Source organism: Necator americanus, chromosome I (assembly GCF_031761385.1).
Source record: "Necator americanus strain Aroian chromosome I, whole genome shotgun sequence".
Taxonomy (NCBI): Eukaryota; Metazoa; Nematoda; class Chromadorea; order Rhabditida; family Ancylostomatidae; genus Necator; species Necator americanus.
In genome coordinates, this window is record NC_087371.1 from 32230600 (window position 1) to 32251639 (window position 21040).

Genomic DNA, 21040 nt, shown 5'->3' on the forward strand with positions numbered 1-21040 from the left:
TGCCATATACGCGAACACGAATTCAACCATCCTCTGTCCTTGGTCCGCACTCCATGTACTCAGTTTTTGATGTGTTGAGGCGCAATCCATATTGCTGCAGCTGATCCTTCCAAGACTGTACTTATTTCTGAAGATCATCTCGAGACTCCGACGCGAGCATGACATCGTCGGCAAAGAGTAGGGTCCACGGATGCTGCTTCTGGATTTCCTTCGTTATCGTGTCCATAAACAGTATGAACAACAGGTGTGAGAGGGATGAACCTTGATCAGCCCTACTTGTACAGGGAATGGCCTGCTTGTTCCGGCAGCAGATCGCATAACGCTGGTAGGCATAAAGCAGCTTCGTCCACCGCACATATTCTTCTGGTACTCTGCGACATCATGGACATCCATAACAGCCCATGTGGGACACCGTCAAAAGCTTTCTCGAGATCGAGAAAAGCAAGATGCACATTGCGGTTCTTCTCTCGATGTTTCTTCAGGAGGATACGGACAGCATGGATAGCATCTATAGTGATGCAGCCCTTCACAAAGCCGCACTGGTTGAATGAAACGCTGACAATTTTCATCAAATGAGCTCCCAGGACACGCTCGAAAACCTTCATCGTATGGCACAGCGGTCGTATACGCCTGTACGAAATGCAGTCAGCAATGTCTCCTTTCCCTTTCCAGACAGGCACGGCCACGGAAGTTTGCCAAACGTCTGGAGTCCGTCCTTCTACAACGATCTTGTTAAATAGAGTTGCGAGCCACGCGGACCCTCATCCCCTAGCAGTTTCCAGACATCAGCAGGTATGTTATCAGGACCGGTTGTCTTGTTCGACTTCATTATTGTGAGGGCAGCACTTACTTCGACGGCAGTAATTGGTAGAACAGGACCTTCGACGCTGGGAACACCTGGGATGGCGGGATGACAGAACTCTTTGTTACACAAATGATTGTAGTACTCTCGCCACCTCTCCAGGATCTGACCAGAACGGCGCAGAACGGCTCCATCTGCTCCCTTAACGATCTTGGTGTGCTCCATATCCAACGTTGAGCGATGACGAACTCTGACTAAACGATACACTGCCCGCTCGCCTTCTGTGGTATCAAGCATGTCGTACACAGCTTTGTAGCGGTCCGAATTCGCCTTGGAGACTGCCTTCTTAGCCTCCCTGTTCGCCGCTAGGTAAGCAGCCCAATCTTCAGGCTGACGTGTCCTCCAACAGAGCTTATACTTGGACTTCTTCTCACGAATCGCCGCCTGAACGTTCTCGTTCCAAAACCACGTAGTTTTTTGTATATTGGGCTCACCTAGAGTCTTTACGTCTCGTCTTTACCAGAGTGTTCTCCGCGGTCAAGCGTATAACGCTTTAAGTAGACGACCACATTTCCTCTACACTACGAGAAGGGAGGGGAAGTGTAAGTGGAGCCACGAACGCCAAAAATGCCCCCTTTCGGTCCTTCAGATTCCATCATTTGATGCGCTGTGTTTCAGTCTTTGGATGTCTCTTCCTTGAACAGTCATGACTGGCAGCAAAATACCGCACACCTTCATAAGGATGCTACTCCTTCAGATTCTTCAGTTTGTCGAACGATATTGCAGTCGGTCGACCCGAGCGAGGCTCGTCTTCGAGTTTTTTGTTTCCGGCTTTGAAGCGCTGGAACCAGGCGCACACAGACCGTTTAGAAGGGGCTTTAGTGCCTAATACTTGAATTAGGTTCCGATGGGCTTCAGCAGCGGGGTGGCCAGATTCGAACTCGTAAAGGAGTACGTGTCAAGTGGGAGTGGAATGTTTTGCCATTATAGGATTAAATAGACAGGGAAGAGGGAGCCAGGTATGTTATATGTATGCAAGCGGTAGTGTCCTTATATAATACACTTAAAACGGGAACTTCCAGAACATCTCAAAAAATCTGCGTTACTGCGAAATTTTTGGCAGATACTTTCCGAACACCCCAATACATAGCCTCCCGGACATCTTCTTGGAACCGCTCAAGATCGGTGCAAATGGTGTGTGTTTGAAGTTGTGTAGCCGGTAACATCGAAGGTACAAGCGCCGCACAGCGATGTGAGCGGGCAAGAAGTTTTTTGCATATCTCCATGCTAAACTCGTAGAGAACATTATTCTAGGACACACTGATTTTTGATTCCCGTTCCAATCAGGTCGTTTTGCCTGAACTGAGATGTCACTAAATAAATAGATAAATATATGACACTGTACGTGACACTCTAATTCTTGAACATTTAATTATTTCCAAGTAATAAAACATCAACGTTTATATCCCAACCAATGGATATGTATTCACCTGTTGCAGTGAAGAGATCCTTGGAGGTTACACACGCAGAAATTTTTGTCTCTTACATTTAACGACTATAACGTACTCGACCATGTGCGACATCAGTTTTCATCAAATATAGGAATTAAACCGCCCAAATTCAAAACAATACCGTATCATTGTACCGAACAGTTTTTCCTGCCTAATATCCTCTGTGAATTCGCAGCGAACCTGTGAGAGTTGCTAGGAATGAGAATACCTCATTCATCTTCACCCAAAAAGCAGAAGATCTGGTATCTTCTACATCTTTATGGGCCGAAAAGTACTAATTAATGAATCTTACGTTGGCAAACTCTTCCATCCCATCTTCCTTATATATGACTTTTGAACCGATCGGCCCGAGGATTTCAGTTTCTACCGTATACCACCAGTTATAAAGAGCGTTGTTGAAATGATCCTCAAGATTATTTACGCTGTCCAATATGCTATGTGTTACTCCTTCGTGCCTGTTAATAGGATAGGATAAGTATAAATATTGATCTTTTTCATGACTTACACTCTAACGAGCATGAAAATTTACTCACCGGCGAAAGTTCTGGCTATATCCGATGTCATTCAGGTTCAATGAAGGCCCATACTGACAATCAAGAGCGACAGCACTTGCAAGCAGTTCCAATTGGCAGTTATAGTTCTGAGATATTGTAAGGCAATCCCCTCTCATCAAAATAAAAATAAAATTTGCAATTTCAAACCTAAAAGTCTAAAACGACAGTTGTGTTCTATACATAATTTTCGACAGTGAAGCAGAAGTTTTTTTTTCTTGAATTCTTCAAGAAAAAAAAACTTTCTTTTGTAAAGGACTCAACCACCTTGACATTGCTAGCATTAAACTTGAGGGAAGGGGATGATTTATTCAGTGATCGCAGTATTCTTTGATTATTTGAGCGTTTTTAAATGCTGAAACGAGACTCAAAAGGACGCACAAATTTGAACAAGCTCTTCGATCCTGGTAGTTTAGTTTTACGTGCTCCGCGCGACGATCCATTTGCAAGTGCAAGCCTGTAATTATTGTGTGCTTGCAGGAACAGTGTTCGATATTCGTCGCCTGCGATTGCTGATTCGTCGCATTCTGAAAGGATCTAAGCATCTACCAAGTGGGGATTGAGGTAATATCAGCAAAGCCATGGATCCTCATATCTAGGTAGGCTTCAATATTTGCAAGACATTAAAACTTAGTAGTGGCAACTTTTTCACAAGAACTCACCTTTTATCCTGCCGGTCACAGCTAGTGGCACAGTATTGTACAAAGCTAGAATCACCTAAAAACAATCACATAAACACTCGTTCATCATGGCTAAAGTGTGATCGCCATTACCGGAAGAATGGGAAACATTGTATCGCGCTGGCAGGTAAGAGAGAAAACTGTGTGATTTGGCTTTTATAGCAAATTTTTTATAGCAAACAACGCTTTTATAAGTCGTATTCCGCGAATTTGTTGGCTATTTTTGCATATCATTTATTTGGAAAAACCAAATCTTTCCTTTATTGATTATATCCGTTTCTTTTCTATCTTTTCTGTCCTACTTTCGTGCGCACATTGGAGCAATCCACCACTTCATTAGGTTATTCGACGTTGCTAATCGGACACTTCAAGGTATTTCAGTTTTCATCACTATTTGACACCCTCAACACTTTTGTCACTAGAAGAACTCTATGTCAAAATTTGGGTTGTAAATACCACTGGAATCACTGGTCTAGGATTGTATTGATATTGTTCTCTTGAAAGAAGAAAAAATATTACAGTTCCTATCACTCTATACCCCTTAACAAATTCGAGTCTGCGTCATCAAATCCGAGGAATTGATTTGGTTCTCAAGCAAAGCTTAAAGGCAACATACCACGAATACCAGTGGTATTTACAATCCAAATTTTGATAGAGAGTTCTTTTAGTGAGAAAGGTGTTGAAGGTGTCAAAATAGTGATGAAAACTGAGGTGGTGCAGATTTCCGGTGGAGTATCCGTAAACGGGCTCGTAGATTATGGAGGTGGGGATGGTTCCGCCCATCTCTGCCTGCATCACTGCAAACAGCCGCCTCCAGAATGCTGTATTGTACGACGCCACCTATTGCAGCGCTCCACCCCTTGCGCCGCCTCCGCCTTGCGATTCGTCGAAAATCAATTCGGACTGCCCGATAGGCAGTAAGGGACGCTACGCGTGCACCCGTATACGGATACTCCACTTGAAATCCGTACCACTCCAGATTCGTGGTATGTTGCCTTAATTATTCAACGGTTTATTATTATTCTGTTATTATTTATTAATCAATGGTTTATTGTTCCAACAGAGCAACTGTTATTTATCACTCTTATTTTTATTTGTGTAAGCTCAATCCTTAGGTATTGCACAAAGTGCTTGAGTGCATTTGTTTAGGCATGCTAAACATATTGCGCCTTGTTTGTAGATCTTTTTGTCGACGATGTTTCCACTAAAATAATAATTAAAGGAATCAAGTAGAACAGAAGCACCTATTCAGCTAATACAAGAAACTTCAGTACAATATTCTAGGAGAAACGGTCAAGAGGTACCCGATAGGTATGGAGTGTCGCAGCGTATACAGTTGGCTAATGAGCGTCGAAAATCGTCCCGACGACGTCCGCGTCTTGTAGTGTGCTTTTTGAAACCAACAAAAAAGGGAAGTCCCTACTGATAAGAATTGTTTGGAAAGTTACATAAAGTAGAGTTGCTTAAGAAGTTTGTATAAGTGAAATAGAAAAGAAAGTGAATGAAAATGTTTATTTTCCTCTTTTGAATTGTTAAACGGAAAACGCCCATCCAAGACTATAGAAATACCAGCGATGCTTCAAAAAATTTCCCACTGAGCAATGTTATAACATAGTCCTTTGCTTTTTGTCCTTCTAATAATTTCTTTTTGCACATTTAGATGAGTAAAAGTCCCATTCACCATCGTGCGTGGCGGTACTAATGCTTCGCAGACGTGTATTTCACTTAAAGGTGTATCTCGACGAAGGTCTCTGTTCACCATTCATACACCTAACCGGTCGTACTGATTTTATGCAGAGAATGGAGAAATGTAATGAAGCGATAAAACGCTGTAGAAAATAGAAAGAACTTCGAAGAATTATATGAAATTTCGTTCGACAAAACCTGCGAGCAAGAATACTTGACATGCGTTCTATATAAACATCTACATAAAACTTTGTCAGAGCATTGATCTGAGTAGTGTTTCTCAGTTAAATAAAGGTACATTCGGCGGCAAAATTCATGTCTCATTAGCGTGGTTGTGTTTCCACGACTTGTACTCGAGAGGGTAGTGTCCCATCACCACACTTGACCCTGATCCAAGCTCACCATGATTGAACAACACCAAAGCACAAGCCATTGAAATTAATAAGCAGCAGAAGATTTTAGTCTGTCATAATATTTATAACGTACCATTCGGAGCATATTCGTATCTGTTGGAAGATTCGGCTTCCCCACTTTCCCATTTCTAACAGATCCTTCAGAAAGAAATGATCTAAAAACGTTTATTTTTTTCTTCGTCTGTCGTAACGTTTATAAGTTGCCATTCTGAGCGTATTCATAGCTGGTTCAAACTTCGGGCCGTCCGGTGTCCCATTTCTAACAGCTCTTTGAGAAAGCAGTGCTCTGAAAACGTTCAAACGTTAGCGAAACTAGTTTCGTAATTCGAACTGGAAAACTGTTTTGTGCCCATATCACGCACTCAAATAAAATCATTCAATTAAAAACAGGATTTTAAAAATCCCTTGACCACTGAATTTTCTGAAATGAGATTCATGAAGCTGGTTGAGAATTCTAATATAGAAACATGGCTTTTTTTCGGAAAGTAGTTACTTTTTTCCTAGTTCAACTAATGCATCTAAAATTTTATTTCACCTGTTCTCGTTGTGCGTTTTCAATACTAGATTCCGTAATGTGTCTGTCATTTCACGAGAGCTAGCTGCTCTTGTTGTTGCAACAATGGTTTGTCCCGTAGTTTTGCGTGTAGGCGATGTCGTGGTAGTTTTACGATGGAAATTGGAGTGCCCCCACCTAAAACTACGGTGTCGATGACACCGTAGTTTTAGGTGGAGGCACTCCAATTTCTTCTGTCGTGCTGGCGTGAGGTACTGTCGCGGTTGCTGAAAACTGTTAGACTGAACAAATGTATGATATTCATACGAAATCAGCACCGTAATCTGGAAAGAATTGTCGCGAAGAACCTGCCTAGCATTTCCTTTGAATCAATACGGCAGTGCGTGGTACGGTTTTCAGGCGGGTAATGCCTATGCGGGGTCGTAGATTGTGGGAAGAAGGTGATTCCGTTCATCTCTCCCTGTACTTGTCTAAACGGACGACCCCGGAACGCTGTTTCCTACGACGGCTTCTGTTGCAATGCGCAACCCTGCCTATGATTCGTTGAAAGCCCATTCGACGAATCGGGACCGGGGCGGGGAGCGAAGGTGGAGCATAGCAACAGTGGCCGTCGTAAGGAAGCGCATTCTGAAGCCGTCTGTTTGCAGTGATGGAGGGAGAGATGAGCGGAACCACCCCTGTATTCATAACGTCCAGATATAGGTATATTCCAACGAAAATCTATACCACGCCAGATGCCTTCAAGAGGTGTCGCTATTTCAGTTTTTTTTTTTTTTCACCGATACGAATCAAGAATTTTTACGTATGACGATTATTCATGTACTATCTACAAAGTGACCATTCACTCGTAATATCGCTATTTAGGTCAAGCTCGATTCAAAAGTGTACAGTTATAATGAAATGAATTCAGAATCACATTGTTTAAAAAAAAGACTTACACGGCTCCATACACGCAGGTCGTCACGAGATCGTGCGTTTCAGCTAACGGACATAGAGCGTTAAAGCACCCAAGAGATATAGATTTGTGGTAAGCGATGTAAAAAGCTGCTCAAAACATTTCCGATTGAACAACGATTCCACTAGCGTCCTCTTCTTCTCCAGGAGATGTTCCGTATGTTTCTCGAATTATTTTATTTCAACTCATCTATGCGGCTAACTACTATATTATATGTTAAGGATAAAAGATAAACTGTCTGGCGTTGATCAATCCGCTTGGGATGCGCCATCACGTTTACTTCAATTCAGAATTATCTGGGTGTTACCGGCCTATACAATGACTTGCGAGTGCGGGTCAAGTCGGTGTTCTTATCCTCCCAGACACCAATTTATCGACCCCGGAGGGAGGAAACGCTTGGTGAGCACTAGGGCGGATTCGAACCTCCGATCGATCGTGCAGACAGCGGAACCTCGAACCGACTGCGCTACACCTGCTCCATATTATACTTCAGGCGCCAAAATTGGTTATACTCAATCGGTTCGTTGTGATGCACATGCTTCATCGAAAATTCTTTTTCTGCTTGACACACACTCTCTTCTTTCCTATTCCAATCAAAACGAACATATTTGACGCTGACTACTGTAAATGACTACTGTTTCTACTACCTGCGGACAGATCCAAAAAAGTAGGTAGTCAGCAAATTCTTACTAACGAAATTTGTGTCATGTTTAAGTGCATCACTGGCAAAGCGGAGGGTGGCTCTAACAAGCAAAGGGTAAAGCCACACGGGCGCGGCACATAGACGTTGGATCACTTAGATTCCGCCTCCATCTTGCCAGCCAACGCCAATCGCGACGTTTGCATCGGTAGAGCGGAGCGGTGAAAACTGTAGATTTGGAAGGAAGAGGAGTGAAAAACAAATCGACGCTGCGAGTTCGGACAAACGGACATGGGAAATTGAGCGCATATCACCGGAAAGTAGAGAGGAAAAGCAGATTCTTCTACCTAACCAAAAGATATGCAATGTATTTTTTCAGCGAATTCATGTTCAACTTTCAACTGCAACAATAATACGTCCGACAACGTAGTCGCCTGGATACGCGGAGACACATTATAGAGGTACCTCTTGACCGTCCCCCAAGTCACCCGACGAGAGTGGAATCGTCTCCGGTTTTGCTGCGCGTAGAGAAGCAGCAACTCAGCGTAGCAGGTACCAAACTTCTACGGAAAACAATATTAGGCGGATGCTTGCACCTAACACTGGTTCATTGCGTTATGAGTTCTGGTGTAGCGCACGCCATTTGTGGAGAGAACTAAGGTAGCATACAACATATTTGGATGCGTGGGGATTTGTATCAGCATAGCGATCTATTATGCAAGCGAAAAAGGTCAGTACGACGTTATCAGATAAGAAGAGGAGGAAAGGAGACATCCCCATTTGATGTCGTGGCCAAATAAGCAAAGAGATGTCAGGAGGATTGTACAGCATAGCAAGGATGTGAAAGGCCCTTGTGATTTTTCACGATAATGTATGTCAAGCCACAGCCGATGTTGTTAGCATTCCTTATTACGGGTAGTGTTTCGGCATCTTCGCCTTCGTCAGAGACTGGAATGACAGAACACTTGCGAAGTTTCAAACGCCTCGTCAAGAACAAGTTACCATCTGAAACGAGATCGCGTCAAAAACCATGAGAGCTGTAGCAATTTTGCGGCAACATTACCACCAATGTGAAGAAAGGTTTTTCCAAAAACAAACATCAACCAAACAACCGAATCGTACACGGTTTTTGCGATACGTGTAAATAAATATTTCCAGCCAGTCACACCTAAAGAATGTTTACAAAAAAAGAAGAGTTATCTGAGCCGTTCATTCTCTTTTACGGTTAAACGAGCATGTTTATCCGATGTTTTTATGCTCTTTTAACCTGTATTTAGCAGAAGAATGCGATCTAAGACTTCGAATTTCTGTGCTCCTCTAGAATGGGAAACTGACCAAGACAGAGCTACTACTAGGATAATAATCAGATAAACAAATTCCCTGCGTGTTGGGGAGCATCTAAAATTTTTGCTAGCTCAAACTGCGGAATAAACCTTAAGTTAGCCTCAACAAATAGGAAATCTGATCGACTACAACAGTAAAATTTAAGGTTACTTGCAGCTCTCAATCATGAATTTAATTTAATTTGCTGGTATCTTATGACTTTGAAACACTTACTCTTGTGAATAGTTTTTAATCATGTCGGAATTTTTTTAGTTAGAACCTAACTGTGAATTCACGAAGAAGGGAAAAGGGTCGGTCAAAAAAGAAGGAAAAGTTCGAAAGAGATGTAGCATCCCCTCATGATCGAGCACAAATAAAAGCTTCTCCAAGAAGGCTTCAGGAATATGTGACTCGAATCTGTTCCATTTTAAGTAGAGCTTATCGAGGACTTATCCAGTTTTACCGAACAACTATTCCATGGAAATGTAAACGAATTTTCCTAGCTTTATTAAATGAATTCGGATCATTCAATGCAAATTTTTTCACACCATGAGATACGATCGTGGTTCTCAAATGGACGCGTGGCAGTTCGAAGAAGTTTTATAATGATTAAAGCACTTCATCAGGACGCCAATTTTGGAAACCAAAGTGAAAATGAAAAAATAAGTTCAATATTTCCGATCATACATACATACATATATAAATACGGTCAATCTTAGATCGGTCAGAACGGAATCCAGCTTGCTCGTCGCGCGTTGTTTCTTTACGATGTTTAATGGGTAGGTCCAGGATAATATGCTCCAGTACCTTGCATCCCTTCGTCTATCCATATTAAACGGATGATCTTTATCATCTCACGAATCCCAGACGGAGGAAGATATCTCAGCATTTCTGCGCTAATCCCGTTTTCTCCGTCAGATTTTTCACTCCTCATTTTTTGGATACAGACTAAAACCTCCAACTCAGTCGGTGGCTCCTCGTTAACCGCATATGTCGGCCTCGTGCTCGAGTTCAGGAGCTGACTATGCTTGCCGGTTCAGTAAGGATTTGAGGAGTTCCCTCCAAATTGGATGCAGATGCAGAGGCAAACTTCTTCCGCGGCAATAGAACCGGGAGCGTTTCCCTTGCAGCGTCCTGGATGCACTTTATGAAAGAATCCGCATCGCTAAGCTTCTTCCTGGTCCGTACCCCAATATGAATAGACACACGTTGGCGGAATTTTGTTCTGCATTCTTCGTCTTTCAGACCTGCCATGTCGATTTTCGGTTGAAGAGGAACTTCTCAGTTTCTCTTGTGGAACTCTTGAAGCTGAGAAGAACTGGACGGTGGTCAGAGTCAAACGCAACGTCCCAAACAGCTCTAGATTTTCGGATATCTGTTTGAGAAATGTTCCTCGCCGGAACGTAGTCGAGCTGAAGCTTAAAAGTCCCCATCTTCCGCTTGCGCTGCTCTTCAGGCGTTAAAAGGGTTGATCCCTGCCAAGTAAGCTGATGGCGTCGATGACTTTTCTTAAACGTGGAAGCGATGATAAGACCCGTCTGTTCGCACAAGTCGACCAGACGGTCACCGTTGTCCAACGTGTGCTCCGCTGGATAGCATCATTTTCCTAGCACATCGGATTGCTGTTCGAATCCCATTTTCGCATTTGCGTCGATTCAGACAATGACCACCTGCTGGCCTGGTATTTTAGACACGTATTGAGTTTGTCATAGAACGCGTCCTTACTGTTGTCCTCAGCGGTTCCCGTAGGTGAGTGAGCACTTATGATCCAGAGTTTACGTCCTCTGCGATCCCGCAATCGTACAAAAGCGCATCTAGACGACGTTGAGCCGAATCCCTCCACCAGGTTCTTGTAATCGTTCCTCACAGGTATTGCGCAGCCAAATACTTTGTTCTCATCATCATCGCTGCAGTATACGGTGTAATTTTCGATGCTGATGACGGGCCGATCTCTCATGCGTGTTTCCTGCAGTGCAGCAAAAGGCACACAGAGATGTCGCGGAAGTCTGGATAGAGCGGCATGTTGGACTTTACTCGCTAGTGTTCGGCAATTCAGCGTGACGAAACAAATTTTCTGTTGCCAAAGATTCCATGCTCCCTTCAGGCAGTTGACCCTTCGGGTTATGGGCTTTGGCGGTGTGCTGGACGACAGCACCTTTTTGCAATGTATGGGAAGCTTTCGCCATATAACAGTGCAGGTTATACAGCTCGTATGTTCCCAATGCGTGCACTCGATCGCTTGATTGCGTTTGGTTGAAGCAGGGCCATCACGTGCAGGTAGCGATCAGACTCTTATACGCATCCCCGGACAAGTCCTTATTTTTGGTATTCTTGACTTCTACCACTAAAATAGAAAAGAATAGAAAGGAAGGTATGGCATGCAAAAAATGTTTCCATTTTGTTATTCCTCCATTGGAACAATACCACAACGGACTACATTGGCAAAAAAAAATAAGAGCCAACTTTCTCACATTTCCGGAAACTCTCTGGTTAAACTCTTTGGTTGGTTATTAGCGTATTGGCAAACGTATAGCCAAGCCTAAACTTTGCAGATAAACAAGAAGAGGAGGCCTAAAGGAGATGAGAGGAGCAGTATTCTGCAGAAGATACAGAAGCACAATAGGAGTTTTGCTATTCCTGTTGGAACTATTGCAATTACAAAACAAAGATGTTGATCTTCCAGAATCCACACAGAACAGATGCGGAATCGAGGATAGTGAAGAATAAGGTCTTCAGAAATTTTATTCAATGATACCCTAGAGTTCCTTTTTCCGAAGAATGACACTATGAAAAATAAAGTCGTGCAATTTTTTATTTCGACAGTATCAAATCAGCATCGGAGGCTCTAAATATCACCATTAATCTAAAACAGCACTTTTACCATCCGTTCCACACGCTACCTCGTCAATGTTCTTCAAGAACAGCTACACGACGAAGCAGACTTCCGAGAAGGACTATGGAACCGAAAGTACAGGTATCCCACACAAGCACTACATACTAGAAACCTTTATCCAACCTCTCAGACAAGAGTCATAAACGACTAAGTTCCGCGAAATGAAAAACCCACAACAAGAATCTTACCACAGGCATCGGCGCTGAGGATAGCGAGAACCAAAAAGAGTTGAACTAATAGATAACGTTAGCCATCTGTCACTACAACATCTTAAGAAAAATGCGTACGTGTTTGGTAGTTCTGATTCTTTGCAACTCTTCATCGAATCAACAATGCAACTACTATCACTTCTACTTTTCCCATGTGTATTTTTAGTTTTCAGGTGTTGGACAAAGTGCTGCAATGCAGTTGCTTCGGCATGTTGCACAGATGGCGCCTTGTTTGTAGATCGTTTTGCCGAGGATGTTTCCACTATAATAAAAAGTAAAAGAATCTAGTAGCACAAAAGCGCGTATTTAATTAATTCAGAAAAGTTTAGAATCATTTTCTAGTGCTACGTTTTCGGGTTAATTTATGAAGAAACAGAAAATTTTTACGGTGGATCGTAGCGGCAGACTACGAAAGTCTCGGAGAAGCAGCGTTTTATCCCGCATCCGACTTTGTAGGTTTCAGCCCACGCCATCTGTAATACTGTGAGATATGAGTGAAGATATAAATTACTAAAACTATTATAATTCATTAAAACAAAAAAGAGATACTACCTTACAGTACTGAACTGTTTACCGGCGTTTTTCAAATAAACACAGAAAGTCATTCACAAATGTGCTTCATAATAGTTTTTTTCTAAGCGTTTCGTCAAAAAAAAAAACAAGTATTATACAACGAGTGCATTGATTGTGATTATTCCTAGGACTTTGTGAATGTATGCATCGCTATCATTTCTTGATTTCTGGGGGAAATAGGGAGAAAAGGCTTACCTGGGTGAAACTCGTGAGTGGGTTTTTCTTCTCTTCTAAGGTGGTAGTGTATTTCAAACATGATCCCACGGAGGTTGAAGAGATCTGTTCCCACCATGTTCGCATAGACTAAATTGTTTTTTTTTTTCAAGAAAAAATAACTTCATGTTATTTACAGGGAAAAACAGCTCACCTGCTTAAATGCATCGAGCGCAGTAACCGATGTTGATTGAATGACATGAGTGTTTTCGCCCGAATTCGGACCAGATCCAACGAGGCTACACTTATCCGCATATGCTTGAGCGTCATTTTCCAGTGAGAAGTCATATTTCTAGAATTGGAATTTAAATCACTATTTCAACACAAGCTGTAGTATTCTCCGAGTTTATCGGAAGTTCAGTATTTTCTCTTGCTCGAACAAAAAGTTTACATATGCCAGTTACAGGCATAGGACTATCTTCTATTGTAGAATTTTCGTTTTCAGTGAGTTCGCTATAGTCCATAGGTGGAGGTTTGGTCCTATGCACATATGATGATACACGCTAGTTTTGAGAATGTATGGAATTTCTAACGAATTCCGTCGCTTTGATCTAGTTAACTTAAAGGCATCACCCCACGAATCTGAGGTGGTGCAGATTTTAAGTGGAGTGTTCGTATACGGGATGGGAGACTATGGAGAGGGGGGTGATTCCGTCCATTTATTCCTTCGGGCCGTAAAAAACGGCCCGGAGGATGCGGCGCCGTACAAGGCTGGCGCGCTCCAGTCGAACTCCCTGTAGAAAATAGTGCGCCACAACGCCTGAAGCCGTATCTTCCGGGCCGTTTTTTACGGCAATTAGGAAGAAATGGACGGAATCACCCCCCTCTGCATAGTCTCCCATCCCGTACACGAATACTCCACCTGAAATCCGTACCACCTCAGATTCGTGGAGTGATGGCTTTAATCAACGGGCTAGTGTTATCGGCTGTCGCAGTAAGCCGCATCTTCGCGGAGACATATCGTCCTTGAATCCAGCTCTACCGAACCTCCTCGATCTACAGAAAGAGTTCGCACAGAATCCATTCATTCATCAGTGCTGCATGGCTTGCAGGTTTTGGCGACTCACGTGGACAGCCTATTCAGACCTTTTCCAGAGTGCTAAGAGCTGGGAGACTAAACAGACTCATATGCGTGGTCCCGATGAGTCAACACTTCACGTATTATTTGGATTAAGAAATCTTAAACACTTTCAGGAACTATTTTGCTGCTGTTCACTGGCAAAATGTCTTATAAGACATGGAATCGATTCATTATTTGTCATATTCGACATCATGAAACTTGGACTATTCAATTATCTCCAAGCTTCTCATGATTTAACAGCACCAAAATCTAACCCATTAAAATATTTAAGTAGTAAAAATTCCAAACTGTTTCATAACCCATCACTTACCATTGTGAGCATATTGGTAGCTGTTGGAAGATTTGGCTTTCCTACTTTCCCATTTCTAACATACCCTTGAGAAAGCACCGATCTGAAAACATTTACCACCATATTTGTTATTCGAATAAAAACGTGTTTCGACCCCATATCACGTTTTCAAGCAAGAAAATTCGTATAAAACTATAATTTTTCTCTTGAAAAAATTCTTTGACCACCAAATGTTTTGATGATTTAGAACTATAAGACTATAGTATAAACTATAGTCTTATAGTGGAATATTTTTTCGAAAGTAATAATTTTTCCCCTTGTTCAGCTAAGGAATCTAAAAAATTTCTTTTTACCTGTAATCGTTGTGCGTGCGAAGTATTTCTTCTCGTATTTTATCATCCATTTTACTAGCAGCCGTTTGTTCTGTCTTGTCTGCATTCGGTGCATCTGTGGTGGGTGAAAACGGTTAGACTGAACATATGTATTGGATTCATACTCATACTAATCATATCATATCATATAATTCATACTAATTCAGCACTGTATTCTAGGGAACATTATCGCAAGGAACCTGCCTGTTATTTCCTTGGATTCTGTTCGGCAAAGTCCTGCAAGTCCTGTCGGGTCACCTGCTGGAATACATTTAGGACTCTCTGCTTGGGTGCTACACGTTGTATCGTCGGTGCAGCCACGTGTGGTTTCTGCAGGTGAGTACAGCGGTTCCCCTATTTTAGGGCTGAACAAGATGATTATACGAAATGGTTAATAAAACATAGACGAAGTTTTTATTCTAAAATTGGATATCATGTTTCGGTAAGGGATGAAGGATAATGTGTCTGGCTTTGATCATTACGCTTGTGATGCGCCACCGCGTTCATTTCAATTCAGAATATTGAGGTTGAGTTCAGGTTGAGGTTAACAAACGTGTACCTTTTTTTTTCGTTTGAGGTTAACGAACGTGTACCTGACCCGATACAATGACTTGCGGTGGCTAGCCGATGTGTCAAGTCAGTGCTTTTATCCTCCCAGACAAGCCTGGTACCAATTTATCGACCCAGGAGTGCTGAAAAGCTTAGCGAGCATTTGGACTGACTCGAACCTCCGACCGATTGTGCAGGCAGCGGAACCTCTAATCGACTTCGCTACACCCGTCCTCACGTGTCGATAGCATTCAGTAATAATAACAATGAAGTCCTAATCCCAATATAAATTCCGTATGTGTGCCCTATAGATCTTTTTTTTTGAACGTTTTGTTGAAAACCAGTGCGGAGCAGTGACAAGAGAAGAATTAAATCGTGTTCAAACAAAATGGAGTGGAAGTATAGGTCATCTTTTTCTGAAATACCAACTCGTATACCTTCATGCATAAGCAGTTCAGACGGTTGAAAAGTCACTGAAATTTCATTTTGATTCGGAAATTTCCAGAAATCTGAAAGTATGCGGGAAACTGCTTTACTTAGTCATTTATTTCAATATTCAAGTTACTCGTTCTTTTCTACTTGAACATTAAATTTAAAAAAAAAAATCTAGTAAACTTCAACCTAGAAAGCATGTCTCCTCCAAGGTTCACTGCAGAGCTTCACTTCGAAAACCTTAGGTAGAGGAAAATTTTCTGCATATGTAGTGTTAGTTAATTTAAATTATTCCTATCCCTCCCTCTAATTAATTTTAATTTTAGTTCTTAATTGATTTTCTTGAGCTGTAGCAAAGATTTGTACTGATCTTCCTTTATAAAACAACAGCTAACGTTTCGGCTTTATCACCTTCGTCAGAGCCTGGAAAAATCAGTCCTCTCAAGCGCCTCATCACCATACGAAAGCATTCAAACGATAGGTAAACTCACACAGCAGCACATCAGCTAGTGTTTACTTCATTTACTAAATCTGGTAATGCAACATACCACTACGTACCACAACTATGAGTCACAAGGGTTTCTTATAGGGATCTCACGACCCGCCCCGTTGATCAAAACCTGGGTCTTGATATGGGGTTAGTTCGTCTGTGATCGCAATGCACTCATCCTGCCTGTTCATTTTTGGACCTTTGGCGGTGATCCAAAATGCCTCTAGTGTTCTGTGTGGTGTGATCTCAGACTTTTAGGATAGTATACTAATTTCTACCTTTCTGTAGCGACGATCTACAAAGTATCTATTCATTCGTAATCCCGTCACTATCGTTATGTAGGTCAAGCAGTATTCTAAGAATGTGCGGTTATAATGAAATCAAATCAAAATGAGTTTTTAGAAAAATATACTCACACGGCTCCGTATACGCAGGTCGTGACAAGATCGTACCTTTTAGGTAACGGGCATAGAGCGTTAAAGCACCCAAGAGATATCGATTTGTGGTAAGCCATCTGAAATGTGGCTTAAAATATTTTCAATATTAAATAGAGTACTTTGTTAGCAAGGAGCTGTCGAAAAAAGAAAGTATGAAATTCTCGCCCATCTGCCAAGATTTCTACCCGATTCACATGAAGTACTCTCCTATACTTGGTAAGGTTATGTGGCAGCAACACTGTACTCAACCTAACTATTTTGTTCATATTTTAATTGAAAATCCCCATTGAGCGAAAGAGACAGGCTGAAAGAATGGCTGGATAGAGAGGAGAAAGAGTTCAGTCATTTTCCACGCTAGTAGCTGCTAGTCAGCCTCACACAACGTCTCTCGTGTTTAGCCAACGTATATGTGTATTAGGATGTTCGGAAAGTATCTGCCGAAATACAGCAAAATTTCAAAACAACACAACTTTTTAACAACATTTTATTAGTCGACGAAATAATCTCCATCAACATCGACAACCTTCTGCCAACGATCACGGATTCCTTTGGCATAGAACTCCAGCGACTCGGAGGCGAAGAAAGCCCGAAGGTTATTTTCGAGGTGGTCGCGATCATCATAGCGCTTCTCTTCCAGGTGATGCTGAAGCGATTGGAAGAGGTGGCAGTCGCTCGGGGCCAGGTCCGGGCTGTACGGTGGGTGCCGTGGAATTTCCCATCCGAGCTCCAGAATTTTCTGGGAAGTCTTCTTCGCGATGTGAGGGCGCGCGTTATCGTGCAGCAGGCGAACGTTGTCGAGCTTCGGGTGCTCCTTACGGATCTTGTCGGCCAGTCTTTGCAGTTGGGTGTAGTAGACCTTGGCAGTAACTGTCGTGTTGTCCGGCAGCAGTTCGAAACGGTACTTCCCACCAAATGCTCAGACTTACCTTCTTCTCATAGATTTCACCTTTCACAAAAGGATCCGGCATTTCATCGTCAGCGCACCACGCAGGTTTGTGGGCGTGGTTGACGAAGAGGACCCATTTTTCATCACCAGTGACAATGGTATTCAGCCAGTCGAATCTGCGGCTTCTGGAGAGCAGCTGAGTGCAGATGTCCAGGCGCTGTCGTTTAATGCATGTGGCAGCCACTGAGCGAGCTTTTTCATCATTCCGAAAGATCGCAGTCCATTGCCTACGGTGGACAGCGAACAGCCAAAATTGGCAGCAAAAGACCGCACACCTTCATAAGGATGCTGCTCCCTCAGATTCTTCAGTTCGTTGAACGATATTGCAGTCGGTCGACCAGAGCAAGGCTCATCTTCGAGTTTCTTGTTTCCGGCTTTGAAGCGCTGATGCGCACAGACCACTCAGAAGGGACTTCAGTGCCGAATACTTGACTTAAGTTCCGATGGGCTTCAGCAGCGGGGTGGCCAGATTCGAACTCGTAAAGGAGTACGTGTCAAGTAGGAGTGGAATGTTTTGCCATTATAGGATTAAATAGACAGGGAAGAGGGAGCCAGGTATGTTATATGTATGCAAGCGGTAGTGTCCTTATATAATACACTTAAAACGGGAACTTCCAGAACATCTCAAAAAATCTGCGTTACTGCGAAATTTTTGGCAGATACTTTCCGAACACCCCAATACATAGCCTCCCGGACATCTTCTTGGAACCGCTCAAGATCGGTGCAAATGGTGTGTGTTTGAAGTTGTGTAGCCGGTAACATCGAAGGTACAAGCGCCGCACAGCGATGTGAGCGGGCAAGAAGTTTTTTGCATATCTCCATGCTAAACTCGTAGAGAACATTATTCTAGGACACACTGATTTTCGATTCCCCTTCCAATCAGGTCGTTTTGCCTGAACTGAGATGTCACTAAATAAATAGATAAATATATGACACTGTACGTGACACTCTAATTCTTGAACATTTAATTATTTCCAAGTAATAAAACATCAACGTTTATATCCCAACCAATGGATATGTATTCACCTGTTGCAGTGAAGAGATCCTTGGAGGTTACACACGCAGAAATTTTTGTCTCTTACATTTAACGACTATAACGTACTCGACCATGTGCGACATCAGTTTTCATCAAATATAGGAATTAACCCGCTCAAATTCAAAATAGTGTAGTATTGTTGTACCAAAGAATTTTTCCAGGCTAACATCCTCTGTAAGTTCGGAGTGAATCCGTGAGAGTTGCTAGGAATGAGAATACCTCATTCATCGTCACCCAAAAAGCAGAAGATCTGGTATCTTCTCCATCTTTATGAGGCCAAAAAGTACTGATTAATAAATCTTACGTTGGCAAACTCTTCCATCCCATCTTCCTTGTATATGACTTTTGAACCGATCGGCCCGAGGCTTTCATCTTCTACCGTATACCACCACTTAGAGACAACTTTGTTGAAACTATTCTCAAGATTATTTACATTGTCCAATGCATTACGTTTTACTCCTTCGGACCTGTTAATAGGATAGGATAAGTGTAAATATTGATCTTTTTCATGACTTACACTCTAACGAGCATAAAAAGTTACTCACCGGCGAAAGTTCTGGCTATACCCGATGTCGTTCATTTTCAATGAAGGCCTATATTGACAATCGAGAGCGACAGCACTTGCAAGCAGTTCCAATTGGCAGTTATAGTTCTGATATATTGTAAGGCAACCCCCTTTCATCAAAATAAGAATAAAATTTGCAGTTTCAAACCTAAAATTCTAAAATGACAGTTGTGTTCTATACATAATCTTAAGGGGATGATTTATTCAGTGATAATCTTCGACAGTGAAGCAGAAGTTTTGTTTTCCTTAAATTCTTTAAATTCTTTTGTAAAGGACTCAACCACCTTGACATTGCTAGCATTAAACTTGAGGGAAGGGGATGATTTATTCAGTGATCGCAGTATTCTTTGATTATTTGAGCGTTTTTAAATGCTGAAACGAGACTCAAAAGGACGCACAAATTTGAACAAGCTCTTCGATCCTGGTAGTTTAGTTTTACGTGCTCCGCGCGACGATCCATTTGCAAGTGCAAGCCTGTAATTATTGTGTGCTTGCAGGAACAGTGTTCGATATTCGTCGCCTGCGATTGCTGATTCGTCGCATTCTGAAAGGATCTAAGCATCTACCAAGTGGGGATTGAGGTAATATCAGCAAAGCCATGGATCCTCATATCTAGGTAGGCTTCAATATTTGCAAGACATTAAAACTTAGTAGTGGCAACTTTTTCACAAGAACTCACCTCTTATCCTGCCGGCCACGGTTAGTGGCACAGTGTTGTACAAAGCTAGAATCACCTAAAAACAATCACATAAACACTCGTTCATCATGGCTAAAGTGTGATCGCCATTACCGGAAGAATGGGAAACATTGTATCGCGTTGGCAGGTAAGAGAGAAAACTGTGTGATTTGGCTTTTATAGCCGCTGACAACGATTTTATAAGTCATATTTCGCGAATTTGTTGGCTATTTTTGCATATCATTTATTTGGAAAAACCAAATCTTTCCTTTATTGATTATATTCTTTTCTTTTCTATCTTTTTTTTCTCCTACTTTCGTGCTTAATTTGGAGCAATCCACCACTTCATTATGTTATTCGACGTTGCTAATGGAAACTGCAAGGTATTTCATTTTTCATCACTATTTTGACACCTTCAACACCTTTATCACTAAAAGAACTCTATGTCAACATTTGGTAAATAGTAAATACCACTGGAATCACTGGTCTGGGATTGTATTGATATTGTTCTCTTGAAAGAAGAAAGAGTATTACACTTCCCTAATCGCGGATGTTGTCGTGAAAATTTATCACTCTAGAGACCTTAACAAATTCGAGTCTGCGTCATCAAATCCGAAGAATTGATTTGGTTCTCAAGGTAAGCTTAAAACAACGACCGACTGGTCCGTACTCTGTTTTAGTGAGCAATGCTTCTTGCTGCAAAATTACTTGTCCCCGAATTGCAAAGTGCTGGACTTACAGTGAGAATTCGCGTGACCTCAGCGAATAGAACGAATTCGTGTCCTAAGTGCAGTTAAAATTCACTTCCAAGCGAACAACTTGCGACTGTATTTAATAAAAATCGTCTTATGTTAAAAAGTAGAGAAATCACTCCACAAAACAATTACTTGTACAAATACGAGCGTCAAATCGTCATTCCTGCGGGTGCGAAGAGAGGCATCTTCGCGATGACCGGCCAATATGCTTTTTCCGACTCACCGTGGTTTTCCAAAAAGTAGCGGTGAGACGGATTTCCGCAGGGTTGTTTGCTAACTACGTTTCATATTTTCTCTTTCTAGTATGTAGTAGAAAGTATCCAAAATCAAGTTTCTGCAAACGCTGCTTTCAAGCCATGTTGAGGAAAACGACACAACACTTTTATGGACGGTCCTGAACCGAAAATAGTTCCTCTGTCAAGGGAAATAACCGAAGGTTTTTCTTCAGAA

The 21040-nt window shown here is 42.1% G+C and overlaps 5 protein-coding genes across 6 annotated transcripts; 1 reads left to right on the forward strand and 4 right to left on the reverse strand.

Moving 5' to 3' along the window:
• Window positions 1–272: 272 nt before the first annotated feature.
• RB195_007506 (uncharacterized protein) lies at window positions 273–605 on the reverse strand (the record flags this gene model as incomplete). Its single annotated transcript, XM_064181172.1, has 1 exon — window positions 273–605. One exon carries the CDS (start codon window positions 603–605, stop codon window positions 273–275), a length of 333 nt encoding a protein of 110 aa, XP_064037984.1.
• On the reverse strand, window positions 273–3655 carry RB195_007507 (uncharacterized protein; the record flags this gene model as incomplete). Of its 2 annotated transcripts, XM_064181174.1 has the most annotated exons (7): window positions 273–703; window positions 760–1246; window positions 2606–2768; window positions 2847–2953; window positions 3246–3391; window positions 3527–3581; window positions 3638–3655. In XM_064181174.1, the coding sequence occupies 7 exons, from the start codon at window positions 3653–3655 to the stop codon at window positions 273–275; spliced, it is 1407 nt and encodes a 468-aa protein (XP_064037983.1). The 2 variants fall into 2 exon arrangements, with proteins under 2 accessions (XP_064037983.1, XP_064037985.1); XM_064181173.1 differs by lacking the exon at window positions 273–703 and having other exon boundaries at window positions 719–1246.
• Window positions 3656–4301: 646 nt separating this feature from the next.
• RB195_007508 (uncharacterized protein) lies at window positions 4302–11650 on the forward strand (the record flags this gene model as incomplete). Its single annotated transcript, XM_064181175.1, has 2 exons — window positions 4302–4530; window positions 11628–11650. The coding sequence occupies 2 exons, from the start codon at window positions 4302–4304 to the stop codon at window positions 11648–11650; spliced, it is 252 nt and encodes an 83-aa protein (XP_064037986.1).
• Window positions 10317–11032, reverse strand: RB195_007509 (uncharacterized protein; the record flags this gene model as incomplete). The annotated part of the gene is made up of 2 exons (XM_064181176.1): window positions 10317–10663; window positions 10801–11032. 2 exons carry the CDS (start codon window positions 11030–11032, stop codon window positions 10317–10319), a joined length of 579 nt encoding a protein of 192 aa, XP_064037987.1.
• Window positions 11651–12339: 689 nt separating the features above from the next.
• RB195_007510 (uncharacterized protein) lies at window positions 12340–19967 on the reverse strand (the record flags this gene model as incomplete). The annotated part of the gene is made up of 13 exons (XM_064181177.1): window positions 12340–12439; window positions 12565–12650; window positions 12946–13053; window positions 13118–13255; window positions 14355–14436; window positions 14687–14780; window positions 14909–15069; window positions 16592–16689; window positions 18899–19061; window positions 19140–19246; window positions 19558–19703; window positions 19839–19893; window positions 19950–19967. The coding sequence occupies 13 exons, from the start codon at window positions 19965–19967 to the stop codon at window positions 12340–12342; spliced, it is 1356 nt and encodes a 451-aa protein (XP_064037988.1).
• Window positions 19968–21040: the final 1073 nt, after the last annotated feature.